We start from the raw sequence: 13,798 nt of genomic DNA on the forward strand, positions 1-13,798 counted from the left end.
CCAAGGAAAAGAAAAAGACCTGCGTGGAAAATGGGGGCGGCCCGGCGCCGAACAGTGGTCTACTACTAGTTTTTTTTTTTGGTTGAGGGATGACAGTGGTCTGCTAGTGCTTGACCCAGAAGCAAGGGATCCGAATAACAAAATCAGCCCATCACTCACATGCTGGATGATGCTGCCGCTCAGACAGTGACGCGGAACGTCTCGGTAGTCGGTAGCATAAGCAAAATGTTGAATTGGTCACTCCTCGTGGTACGCAACCCGCACCCACTCGCCGCGGAGTACCGCCGCTCGTACCGTCGTACCTACCCACATGTCTATCTCCTGCGCAAATCTCTCTGATTTTTATTTTGGACACAAACAATACAATACACCCGTAGACGCTCGTATACATACATACACACATGTATAAAAAGTTCGAAATAAACTCAGAAATACGAATACCTGAGTATATCACCTCGACCGAACTAGTATTTGCCACGCGTTGATAACCTTAGCCTACTTGCCGCCAGGGAAAAGAAATGATATCCTCGTCTACTCGGCTCGCAGTAGTAAATGCGCTGCGCTCACCAGTCTCAGTGCAGTCTACTCCAGTCTCCACCACAGGCGCCAACGCCATTACAATAGTGGTAGTAAATTCGTCGCAACTTGCACATCCGAGCCGAGCTGCGTCGCCGCCATTATTCATTCCTGCTTTCGCAGCTCGGGTGCTGGCTGCGAATCCTTTCGCCTCGGTGGTGGTGCTGGTGTGGCTGGCTGGCTGGTGACCCCTGTCGGCAGGCAGCCATGGGGAAAGCTGCCATTTGGCGGTGCTTTTGGACCTAGCTCCTTGTTCCTTTCGTCGCGCCGTTCCTCCCACCACCTTCCCTTGATCTGCGCACTGATTGATGCCGGCCTGAGGGAAGGAGAGAGAGAGAGAGAGGGACAATGGTAGGCGGGGAGGGGGAGATCGGGCGGCGGGGGGCTCTGATCTGCTGCGGCGCGTGGTAGGTAGGTAGATGGTGGTGCGCCGTGCTTGAATCTTGAGCGCGAGGCGAGCCATGTCGGAGTCTAGCAGGGCGTTCAATGTCGACGGCGGCGGCCAGCCGGCCGACGGGGCGCGGGGAGGACGGAAGGGCGGCGGCGGCGGGAGCGGGAGCGGGAGCGTGCCGTTCCACAGGCTCTTCGCGTTCGCGGACAGCGCCGACGCGGCGCTGATGCTGGTCGGCGCGGTCGGCGCGGTGGCCAACGGCGCCGCGCTGCCGCTCATGACCGTCCTCTTCGGCGGCCTCGTCGACGCCTTCGGCGGCGCGGCTGCCGGCAGCGGCGACGTCCTGGCCCGCGTCTCCCAGGTCTCCCTCGAGTTCGTCTACCTCGCCATCGCCTCCGCCGTCGCCTCCTTCGCCCGTAAGTGCCTGCCGCCACCCTGTCACTTGGAAGCTTCCAGCTGCTGCCATGCCATGCCATGCGACCCGTGAAAGTTTAGTTCCTCTGTCTGACATCCTGTGAACTCAGAGGTGACCTGCTGGATGATCACCGGCGAGCGGCAGGCGGCGCGGATAAGGAACATGTACCTGAGGACCATCCTCCGGCAGGAGATCGCCTTCTTTGACATGTACACCAGCACCGGCGAGGTCGTCGGGCGGATGTCCGGCGATACGGTCCTCATCCAGGACGCCATGGGGGAGAAGGTCGGCAAGTTCATCCAGCTGATGGTGACGTTCTTTGGAGGCTTCGCTGTTGCCTTCGCGCAGGGCTGGCTCCTCACCCTTGTCATGGTGGCCACCATCCCGCCGCTCGTCCTCTCCGGCGCGGTCATGTCCAATGTCGTCGCCAGGATGGCGTCGCTGGGGCAGGCCGCCTACGCCGAAGCGGCAGTCGTCGTCGAGCAGACCGTCGGCTCCATCAGAACAGTAAGGTTCCACTCTACAATTCAGAGCATTGCGACGAATTTTGCAACAATGACAAGAATGTGGAACACAAATCACCACAGGTTGCATCTTTCACCGGCGAGAAGAAAGCGGTGGAGAAGTACAACAACTCGCTTAAGTGCGCTTACAGTTCCGGTGTCCGGGAAGGCCTAGTCGCTGCCATCGGCATGGGCACCGTCATGATGCTCCTGTTCTGCGGCTACTCCCTGGGGGTATGGTATGGAGCCAAGCTGATCCTAGAGAAGGGATACACCGGTGCCCAGGTCATGAATGTCATCTTCGCGGTGCTTACCGGCTCGCTGTAAGTTCTCTGCGCCTTCCTGATCAGCAATTCAGTTGTAGCAATCTCAGTTTCATGATTGACAGTTACTCTTATTATCAGGAAAGAGAAGGAATGTTTAGGTTTAGCAACCTTCAACAGTTGCCATTTCATTTAGACCGGATAAGGCAATCTTAGCCATCCATTATGGATTTCGTGCCGATTTTGGCAAGTGTTTGACAGGGATAAGCAATGTTGGCTTTCGTGCGCAAACTGCTAACCCAACTATGTTTGTAGGGTCTTATTTAGTTGGCAGCAGCTAACCAAGCGCATATCAAAGTCATTGCTGTCTTAACTATCAGGAAAGAGAAGGAAGGTTTAACAACCTTCAAAAGGTTGATGTTTCATTTAGGGGGGACTGATAAAGCAATCTTAGCCATCTATTTTGGATTTTGTGCTTATTTTGGCAAGTGTTCGACAGTGATATGCAACATTAGGTTTCTTGTGCAAACTGCTAACCCAACTATGCGTGTAGGGTCGGTCTTATATAGTTGGCAGCAGCTAACCAAGTCCATATCCAAGTCATTGTTGTCTTGACTTCACAGTTCACAGCAATCATAGCCAGTCAGTGTAGCACGAAACAAACATTTGATAAATTTGTATGGGTTTTTGCAATCATGTTCCCACCAACTCTTTCATTGTTTTATGGAAGACCAACTATTCTTTGATTTCATCAGCTGCTGCCTGAAAAGAATTACTCATTAGATAAATTTCAGCAGTTGAAATTTGCAGTATTACTCAATCGTCTACTGCTATATTTTTGTACCACCGACCAATTTTCCCTGTTCATATATGTGATTGAACCCATTAAACTGAAACCCATTAGTTTGAGAAGCTGAGACTTTTCTGTTGTGTTTATCAGAGCTCTAGGACAGGCATCACCAAGCATGAAAGCATTTGCAGGAGGACAGGCTGCAGCATACAAGATGTTTGAAACAATCAACAGGGAGCCCGAAATCGATGCATACAGCACAGAGGGTAGGATGCTAGACGATATTCAGGGGGATATCGAGTTCAGAGATGTTCACTTCTCTTACCCAACAAGGCCCAATGAGCAAATATTCAGAGGTTTCTCCCTTTCCATACAGAGTGCCAAAACCGTTGCATTGGTTGGCCAGAGTGGGAGTGGAAAATCAACAGTTATCAGCTTGATCGAACGGTTTTATGATCCTCAGCTCGGAGAAGTTCTAATAGATGGAGTGAATATCAAGGAGTTGCAGTTAAAGTGGATCAGAAGTAAAATTGGCTTGGTGAGCCAGGAGCCGGCCCTGTTTGCAGCTAGCATAAGAGATAACATAGCTTATGGTAAGGACAATGCGACAGATCAGGAAATCAGAGCTGCGGCTGAGCTTGCTAACGCCTCCAAATTCATTGATAAATTACCCCAGGTTAGAAGACCGACAAACCTTTGAATTTGCATTAACTGGTAATTAGTTGTAAATAGATGAAGCAGGACCCAGGACCTAGGCAATTCTATACACTGAAGAAAGAACTAGATGTTAGACTATTCTGCCTCATATATTGAATCTCTGCTGTTTGTGACATTCCTTAGGGTTTCACTACTTCGGTTGGTGAACATGGAACACAACTATCTGGTGGACAAAAGCAAAGGATTGCCATTGCCAGAGCGATTCTCAAAGATCCAAGAATCCTGCTATTGGACGAAGCGACAAGCGCTTTGGACACTGAATCTGAAAGGATTGTGCAGGAGGCTCTTGATAGGGTCATGACCAATCGGACCACTGTCATTGTTGCACACCGTTTGACTACTGTAAGGAATGCCGATACAATTGCTGTCATCTGCCGAGGATCAATAGTTGAAAAAGGTATTATTCTGAAACATTGGCATCTGTGATTCTAAATAATCATATAGTACCTCTTACACATGTTATATGTCAGCAAATGCTCACTAGCTGAAACATTTGACAATCACCAGGTCCGCACCATGACCTTTTAAGGGACCCAGAAGGAGCTTACAGCCAACTGATACGTCTACAGGAAACAAGTCGTGCTTCTGAGGGTGCAAGCAATCAAAACAAGTCGGGTAGGAAGAGTGATACTGGGATTTGGTTAGGCAAACAGTCATTGGCAAATCAGTCAAGTAGCCAAAGGTCATCTCGGGACAACAGTAGCCATCACTCATTCTCAGTGCCATTCGGCATACCTCATGAAATTGATGTTCAGGTTGGCTGCTCGAAGAATATAACTGATGAAATACAACAGGAAGTGCCCCTCAGTCGCCTGGCATCCCTTAACAAACCAGAGGTCCCGGTGCTCATACTTGGTTCTGTTGCTTCTGCTATCAGCGGAGTGATATTCCCGATCTTTGCAATACTTTTGTCGAATGTGATCAAAGCATTCTATGAGCCCCCACAAATGCTAAAGAAGGATGCTGCGTTTTGGTCATCCATGTTCTTGATATTTGGTGCAGTCTACTTCTTGTCGCTCCCTGTCGGCTCATACTTTTTCTCAGTGGCTGGGTGCAAGCTCATCAGAAGGATCAGACTAATGACTTTTGAGAAGGTTGTCAATATGGAGATTGGATGGTTTGATGACCCACATAACTCAAGTGGCTCAATTGGGTCAAGGCTATCGTCAGATGCAGCAAAAGTTAGAGGGCTTGTGGGTGATACACTTCAACTGGTTGTGCAGAACACTTCAACATTAGTTGCTGGCCTGGTAATTGCTTTCGTATCAAACTGGGAGCTATCTCTTATCATTTTGGCGTTGATACCACTCATCGGCCTGAATGGATGGATCCAGATGAAATTTATCCAGGGATTCAGTGCAGATGCAAAGGTATATGCCAGAAATCATAAAATTGTTGATTTATTTTCTTTGTCAATCTATTGTGCAATCTCTATGTCAATCAGAATTAGATAGTTACAAATACTTCTGTTCTGTTGGGTCACTGATTCTCAAATATGATTGTAGATGATGTACGAGGAGGCAAGTCAAGTGGCAAATGATGCAGTAAGTAGCATAAGGACAGTGGCCTCATTTTCAGCTGAAGAGAAGGTGATGGATTTGTACAACAAAAAGTGCGAAGGACCGCTACAAACAGGAATCAGGACAGGAATAATAAGTGGTATTGGTTTTGGAGTTTCCTTCTTTTTGCTGTTTGGAGTCTACGGAGCAAGCTTCTATGCTGGTGCTCGGCTTGTCGAGGATAAGAAAACAACATTTCCCAAAGTTTTCAGGGTATGTCGAATGTTCATTATGAGTTCTTTACATATCTCAGTATTCAATCATAAGTAAGCACTTACATTTCAATGCACACTGATCAATCATACATTGCCACATAAATTCAGACCAGAACGTGCCTAGTATTTTGACAACAGTTAAAAGGTCGTGTCTGGTTAATTGTTACTTCGGAGTTACTAAAGATTATTGTACCTTTGGCATGTCAAAATGCAGGTGTTTCTTGCTCTTACAATGGCAGCAATCGGGGTATCGCACACTAGCACCCTCACTTCAGATTCCTCCAGAGCAAGATCAGCCGTATCTTCTATATTCGCCATCGTGGATCGTAAATCGATGATTGACCCAAGTGATGACGCCGGGGTGAATGTAGAACCACTAAGGGGCGATATCGAGTTTCGGCACGTGAGGTTCAGATACCCGACCCGCCCTGACATTCAGATCTTCGAGGACCTATGCTTGACAATCCAGTCAGGAAAGGTACCAACCTCAACCCAACCCAGGTTTAACCGATCAGCAAACAATGTACAGGTTTGCCGAACTGAACCTAACTAACTATCTGCCCCGTGAACCTGCCTCTCAGACTGTCGCGCTTGTCGGGGAGAGCGGCAGCGGCAAATCGACGGCGATATCACTGCTGCAGAGATTCTACGACCCTGACGCAGGCCACATACTTCTGGACGGGGTGGACATCCAGAAGTTCCAGGTGAGGTGGCTGAGGCAGCAGATGGGGCTGGTGAGCCAAGAGCCGGCCCTCTTCAACGACACGATCCGAGCGAACATTGCCTACGGAAAGGAAGGGGAGGCCACGGAATCAGACATCGTGTCCGCCGCGCAACTCGCGAATGCCCACAAGTTCATCAGCTCACTCCATAAGGTGAGGGATTCATTCTTCCATGCACAGGTCGATGTATAGCTGCATTTGATGTCCGTAATATCTCGTCGTGGATTTGTCGATCATACCTGGGATTGCTTGCAGGGGTACGACACGGTGGTCGGGGAGCGCGGCGCTCAGCTGTCGGGAGGGCAGAAGCAGCGGGTGGCGATCGCGCGGGCCGTGGCCAAGGACCCCAGGATCCTGCTGCTGGACGAGGCGACGAGCGCGCTGGACGCGGAGTCGGAGCGGGCGGTGCAGGACGCGCTGGACCGGGTGGCGGCGAGCCGGACGACGGTGGTGGTGGCGCACCGCCTGTCGACGGTCCGGGGCGCCGACGTCATCGCGGTGGTGAAGGACGGGGCGATCGTCGAGAGGGGGACGCACGACGCCCTGATCGCCGTCAAGGGCGGCGCGTACGCGTCCCTCGTCGCCCTCCACTCCGCGGCGGAGTAGGAGCGCCGCTCCAAGAGGGGCGCTCTCGCGAAACTGTGCCGAACCCGCGAAGGTGTTGGGGGTGGAGTGGCACGCACGGTAATTATTACCACGTTCGGTTCAGGTGTCAGCTCGCTGTGAAAATGAAACCCTATCCGAATACCTAAGCACGAACGCTTTATATTTCTTACTAGTATTTCTTATTATTAGAAAAAGGAACAAGAAAGTTCTATAGGAATAACAATACCCAAATATATCTGCTATCAAAAATAATCTTACTCTCTAAAATATCGCCCCTGCTTGATAGCAATAGATTGTAAAAAACTAACCGTGACATCTCTGACAAGTAATCATGGTGTTGATGAAACTTTTTCTCATTTCACCTATTGAAACTAAACAAGGAAAACAAATCTACTGTTTAAGTTGGATGTACATATTAACAAACAAATGAAATACTTTCTTCGTTTCATAATATAAAAATGTTTTTGACACTACAGTAATGTCAAAAAAGTTCAGACTAGTAGTGGAAGGGAAAGAGTGATGTTTATCTATTCACCTACATAATAGTTTGATTTTGAGAGTGTTTCTATCTCTAACATGATCAATGATAAAATGTGGTATAGGTTGTGTCTCAATCAATCCCAGTGTGACTGGTCATCTTCTCGGACCTAATCATCGTTTTGGCAAGCTATTGCCTTATCATTGATCGCAAAATTTTAGAGAAAAGATAACGTTGTAGGCGTTTGCAAAACGTCTACATCTGTGGATGTTTGCAAACCGTCTGTTCGCATGGATCTGCGTGCTTGCATCAATCTTGGTACTTTTTGACTTTTCTTTTGTCATTTAGGAAAGGGCTAGTGCGTGGGCGTTAAGGAGTTCGTCCACACGTCTGTTTTACGTACGCTCACACGCGGCTTTTAACCCGACGTATGGTGGAACTGACGCCGCGTCAATACGTCCGCATGCCTGTTAGTTGCCATGTTTTTCTAGTGTTACATGATAACTTAGTGGAACTGCCATGCCCACATGACTGTCAATTGCCATGTCTTCCCATGGACAACTGAGTGAAACTGTCGTGACCGCATGCCTGTCAGTTGCCATGTCTTTTCATGGACAACTGAATGGAACTGTCGTGACCGCATGTCTGTCAGTTGCCATGTCTTCCCCATGAACAACTGAATGGAACTGCCGTGCCCGCATGCATGTCAGTTGCCATGTCTTCCCCATGACAATTTAGTGGAACTGCCATGTCCGAATGCCTGTCAGTTGCCATGTCTTTCCAGTGTTACATGACAACTGAATGAAACTGGTCGTGTCCGCATGTCCGTCAGTTGCCATGTTTTCTCAGTGTTACGTGACAACTGAATGGAAGTGACCGGGCCAGCATATGCCTGTCAGTTGTCATGTCTTTTCAGTGTTACATGACAACTGAGTGAAACTATCACGTTGAGGCACGCGAGACCGTGAGGTGGTAGTCCGGATGTGTGGATCGCGAGGCAGGAGGATAAACGTATGGGCGTTAGCTATTTTGCCCACACACAGACGTGTGGGCTATTTCCCTTACACACCACACGGGACGTGTGGACAATACTCTTAACGTCCATACGTATGGGCGTTATGAGGACCCAATTTTCATAGGTAACTTACTAGGTTGAGTGGTTGTCAGGTATTGCCTTATCAACGAGAAAGGTGTGGCTGCTCCCGGATAGGTGCGTTCGTATGAACAATACATTTGAAAAGCATAAAAATCTGAATTTTTTGACACCAGACTAGATGAAAAGTTTTAGCTTTCTGTAAAATAACATTTCAAGAACCCCAGCAAAAGAACAAAATCAATGTTGAAAAGTGAACAAAACTTTGAACACTGATTAGTTTTTTTGGGTGAGCTCTGCTTGAATGTTATTTTGTCTTGAAATTTTGCAAGGCTAACACTTTTGATCCTGTATATTTTTTACCTGCACTGTTCATGCGGGTGTACGTGCACCGGAGCAGAAAATCAAGTCTCCTTAGCAACCAGCTAATTCCACACGAGCCACTCGATAGATGGATTTTTTTTTCTTTTGCTTCTCAACCTATGGGGTGGGATAATCATGTACTACCTCTGTATTAAAATACTTATAACTGAAGAAAACTAGTACAAATTCTCCTAAATACAAATATTTCGGTTCAGAGAGAGTACAACTCTAGTTGCTGCCCTAGCATTGGTTATTGTTGTAGTAGCATCGATTATTGTTTGGGTTAGAAATGACTCAATCCATCTCCGGTAACCACGCTTGTTTTTAGTAGATGGAGATGCATACCTAGAGAAGACAGATGAACCTTCTAGCATAAATCTAATTCGTCTCTTGGAACATACTCCCGCCCATTTCTTTTCACAAATGTCAAAAAGATAGAATCTTTTAAAATGTATTCACTGTCACACTGAAATGGTATTTGCAAAATTTTAGTGAAAAAGGCTTAAGCATTTTGGTTTGTGCAAGAAAAACAAATCGAATGCCAAATATTACCTCCATATGTTACATTTTTTTTTCATCGACGAAGTACAACTATCCTTCTCCGCATGCAAATTATCAAACCCTCTTGTTAAACTAACATAAATATCCAAAAAATAAGTTCTAAAATTTACCCCCTTCGTCGGAAAAGAAGTGGCACCGAGTTCGTACAATTTTAATGCAAAATTGTACCAAATCACGGACCCTTTTAATGCAAAATTGTACCAAATCACGGACCCTTACTTTGACACGCAGAGAGTATTTAGTACGTATTTATTTCAAATTTACTATTCATCAAGCAGTATACGTTGTCTAGAACCAAAACCGCCTTCCCTACAAGTTTTCATTTTTGTGATTGGATGGTTAGTTGGATAGTGTTATTCCCATCCTACGAGAGTTAAAGTCTTAAAATTGGTCTTCGCATTTTTCTAAATTTATTTTAAACTTTTCGATGACGAACGTGCGTTCAATGAGTGAAGACGTTCTCGTCGACTATGAAGACATCTTTATCGACTTCATCAATCTTTAAGAAGGCGTTTGGTTATCTGCATTGTTTTTTAACACTTTGCATACTTGTCCCACCTCAGCCTCGTTGAGCTATTGCAGACAAAAAAACCCATCATATGTATTTAGTTTGCTCGCGTGCATATAGGTTGTCTGCAATAAGGGAGGATTTTTTGCCTGCCCTCTGGTTGCGTGCATTGGCTTGGCAGATGGAAGTGCCTGGTGTTTGGCTGCATGCATGCAACGTGATTAAGAGTTAACACCTATACATGATACACAAGATTATAGTAGAGTTTTTGGCTAGCAGCAGCAGCACGAGACGACGGAGTACGACGGGCTGACGGTGGGTAGACGGGGTGGCCATCGCCTTCTTTCACTACTCCTTCGGTCTTTGTCGCGGGCAGCCGATGCACCTCTGCCCCGAGGAATGTGGCGACCACCAGCACGACGTCACCGTCATCTCCCCGAGTCAACATGTCGCCAACCACCTGCCCGTTGTTAGACTCTATATACGTAGCCCTCTATGCATATACTGTATATTGTATTGTACCCCTTGGGTACCCTTATATAATGAGATAGCCACACCCCGTTTAGGGTGTCGAGCACTTCCTAAAACATTGCGTCTTACATGGTATCAGATTAGGTTACGATGTCTTCCGCTGCACCGCCACCGCCACCACCACCGCCGACCCCTGGCGCCGTGCCAGCCTCTGGCGCCGCCCCGACTGCCGTGGCGCCAACCCTCGCCCCCGCGTCGCCGTTTCTCGCCTCTCGGCCCCTGGCGACAGCCTATGGGGCCCCGGCGTCGCCTTGCAATCCGAGTGGATCGGATCTCACCACCTCGCCTGGGGCTACTGCCACGGCTGCTGCACCTCGCCCCGGCCATGGCGCGCAACCGCCGTCGTCCTCCTGGACGGCCCCCTATGGCGCTTCTTGGACACCACCGCACTACGCCGCGCCTCCCCCGCCCTACTATGGCGCGCGGCCGCCGCCACACCAGTCCATGCAGCCGCCGCCGATGATCTGCGGGTTGTCTACCCCGCATCACTACTCGCCGCCGACGGTCTACCCCGAGCCGCTCCAGTCGTCCCAGGGAGCCGCCGCCGCGTCACACTACGGGGCCCCTGCCATGGAACCCTACGCCCCCCCCCCCCGCACTCGGCTCCTCTGGTGCCCCGCCCTACTCGACGCCCGCTGGTCATCCCGGGGCGGCCCCGTCGATGGGGTTCTATGCACCGCTACCGGTGCATGCTGATCCGTCCGCGTTGCCGTCGCCGTTCTACTTCTCGCATCTCCTGCCGGTGAAGCTTGCGCCAGACAACTACTTGTCCTAGCGTGCCCAGGTGCTGCCCCTTCTGCGGAGTCGCTACCTCGAGGGATACGTCGACGGCTCTATCCCGTGTCCGCCGCCTCATCACCCGGCATATCACGCGTGGGTGGCTCAGGATCAAGCCATCCTCTCTGCCATCCAGTCCTCGCTCACACCGAGCGTCTCCTCGCTGGTCATCTTCGCCGCTACATCCCAGGAGGCGTGGACGGCGTTTCACACCAGTTTTTCCTCCCAGTCTCAGGCACGTGCTCATTCTACGCACCGAGCTGGGTGAGACTAAGCTTGGTGACCTCAGCATCACGGACTACTTCAACAAGATGCGGGGTCTAGCCGACACGTTGGCCTCTGTTGGCCAGCCGCTACAGGATGAGGAGTTCACCACCTTTGTGCTTAACGGGCTTGATGATGATTATGACAATCTCATTGAGAACGTCCACGGCCGTGATGATCCGCTCCCGTCTCGTGAGCTCTATGCACGGCTCCTTGGTCGTAAACAGCGAATCAAGGCGCACCGTGGCTCCCCTGGCTTTGCTGCTGCCAACACCGCGACTCGTGGCAAGCCCTCGCGGTCTTCCTCCTCCAACACCAGATCAGCGTCGTCACCACAACAGGCTTCACGAGGCAACGCTCCGGCCATCACGGGCGGCAACCGGCCGGTGGCGTGCTGCTCCTCTTGTGGCGCCCCGCAGGCTTGCCAGCTCTGTGGAATTGAGCGGCACACTGCCTCTCGCTGCCATCGTCGCTACAAGCAAGACTTCCTTGGCCTTGGCAACAATGGCAAGGGGAATGATAAGCAGGCTGCTGCTGCGGTGACGGGTCATGATTCTGGACGCACGCCATCCTACTCCATTGATCCTGCTTGGTACATGGACACTGGCGCCACCAACCACCTCACCAGCGAGATGAGTAAGCTCTCTACTCAGGAGCCATATCGCGGTCATGATCGGGTTCACACCGCAAACGGAGCAGGTATGCGCATCTCACATGTTGGTCAGGCTTCTCTCCTTACACATAATTTTCGCCCATTGCATCTCTCCAATGTCCTTCGAGTTCCCTCCGCTACGCACAGCTTGTTGTGTTGGAATTATGCCCTAGAGGCAATAATAAATATAGTTATTATTATAATTCCTATATCAAGATAATCGTTTATTATCCATGCTATAATTGTATTGAATGAAGACTCATTTACATGTGTGGATACATAGACAAAACACTGTCCCTAGCAAGCCTCTAGTTGGCTAGCCAGTTGATCAAAGATAGTCAGTGTCTTCTGATTATGAACAAGGTGTTGTTGCTTGATAACTGGATCACGTCATTAGGAGAATCACGTGATGGACTAGACCCAAACTAATAGACGTAGCATGTTGATCGTGTCGTTTTGTTGCTACTGTTTTCTGCGTGTCAAGTATTTGTTCCTATGACCATGAGATCATATACCTCACTGACACCGGTGGAATACTTTGTGTGTATCAAACGTCGCAACGTAACTGGGTGACTATAAAGATGCTCTACAGGTATCTCCGAAGGTGTTAGTTGAGTTAGTATGGATCAAGACTGGGATTTGTCATTCCGTGTGACGGAGAGGTATCTCGGGGCCCACTCGGTAATACAACATCACACACAAGCCTTGCAAGCAATGTAACTTAGTGTAAGTTGCGGGATCTTGTATTACGGAACGAGTAAAGAGACTTGCCGGTAAACGAGATTGAAATAGGTATGCGGATACTGACGATCAAATCTCGAGCAAGTAACATACCGAAGGACAAAGGGAATGACATACGAGATTATATGAATCCTTGACACTGAGGTTCAAACGATAAGTTCTTCGTAGAATATGTAGGATCCAATATGGGCATCCAGGTCCCGCTATTGGATATTGACCGAGGAGTCTCTCGGGTCATGTCTACATAGTTCTCGAACCCGCAGGGTCTGCACACTTAAGGTTCGACGTTGTTTTATGCGTATTTGAGTTATATGGTTGGTTACCGAATGTTGTTCGGAGTCCCGGATGAGATCACGGACGTCACGAGGGTTTCCGGAATGGTCCGGAAACGAAGATTGATATATAGGATGACCTCATTTGATTACCGGAAGGTTTTCTGAGTTACCGGGAATGACGAATGGGTTCCGGGAGTTCACCGGGGGGGGGGGGGGCAACCCACCCCGGGGAAGCCCATAGGCCTTGAGGGTGGCGCACCAGCCCTTAGTGGGCTGGTGGGACAGCCCAAAAGGGCCCTATGCGCATTAGAAAGAAAAATCAAAGAGAAAGAAAAAAAAAGAGAGGAGGTGGGAAGGGAAGGAAGGACTCCCACCCACCAAACCAAGTCCAACTCGGTTTGGGGGGGGAGACCTTACCCCCTTGGCTCGGCCGACCCCCTTGGGGCTCCTTGAGCCCCAAGGCAAGGTCCCCTCTCTCCCACCTATATATACGGAGGTTTTAGGGCTGATTTGAGATGTTTTTTCCACGGCAGCCCGACCACATACCTCCACGGTTTTTCCTCTAGGTCGCGTTTCTGCGGAGCTCGGGCGGAGCCCTACTGAGACAAGGTCATCACCAACCTCCGGAGCGCCGTCACGCTGCCGGAGAACTCTTCTACCTCTCCGTCTCTCTTGCTGGATCAAGAAGGCCGAGATCATCGTCGAGCTGTACGTGTGCTGAACGCGGAGGTGCCGTCCGTTCGGTACTAGATCGTGGGACTGATCGCGGGATTGTTCGCGGGGCGGATCGAGGGACGT

The 13,798-nt window shown here is 49.6% G+C and overlaps 1 protein-coding gene across 1 annotated transcript; it reads left to right on the forward strand.

Annotated features, from left to right (window-relative positions):
* Nucleotides 1-419: 419 nt before the first annotated feature.
* On the forward strand, nt 420-7,024 carry LOC123423045 (ABC transporter B family member 21-like). The gene is made up of 10 exons (XM_045107779.1): nt 420-1,383; nt 1,492-1,889; nt 1,970-2,208; nt 3,089-3,614; nt 3,779-4,052; nt 4,163-5,025; nt 5,161-5,427; nt 5,644-5,907; nt 6,011-6,304; nt 6,407-7,024. The coding sequence occupies exons 1-10, from the start codon at nt 1,038-1,040 to the stop codon at nt 6,755-6,757; spliced, it is 3,822 nt and encodes a 1,273-aa protein (XP_044963714.1). The 5' UTR covers nt 420-1,037; the 3' UTR covers nt 6,758-7,024.
* Nucleotides 7,025-13,798: the final 6,774 nt, after the last annotated feature.

Source organism: Hordeum vulgare, chromosome 1H (genome assembly GCF_904849725.1).
Source record: "Hordeum vulgare subsp. vulgare chromosome 1H, MorexV3_pseudomolecules_assembly, whole genome shotgun sequence".
NCBI classification, from domain to species: domain Eukaryota; kingdom Viridiplantae; phylum Streptophyta; class Magnoliopsida; order Poales; family Poaceae; genus Hordeum; species Hordeum vulgare.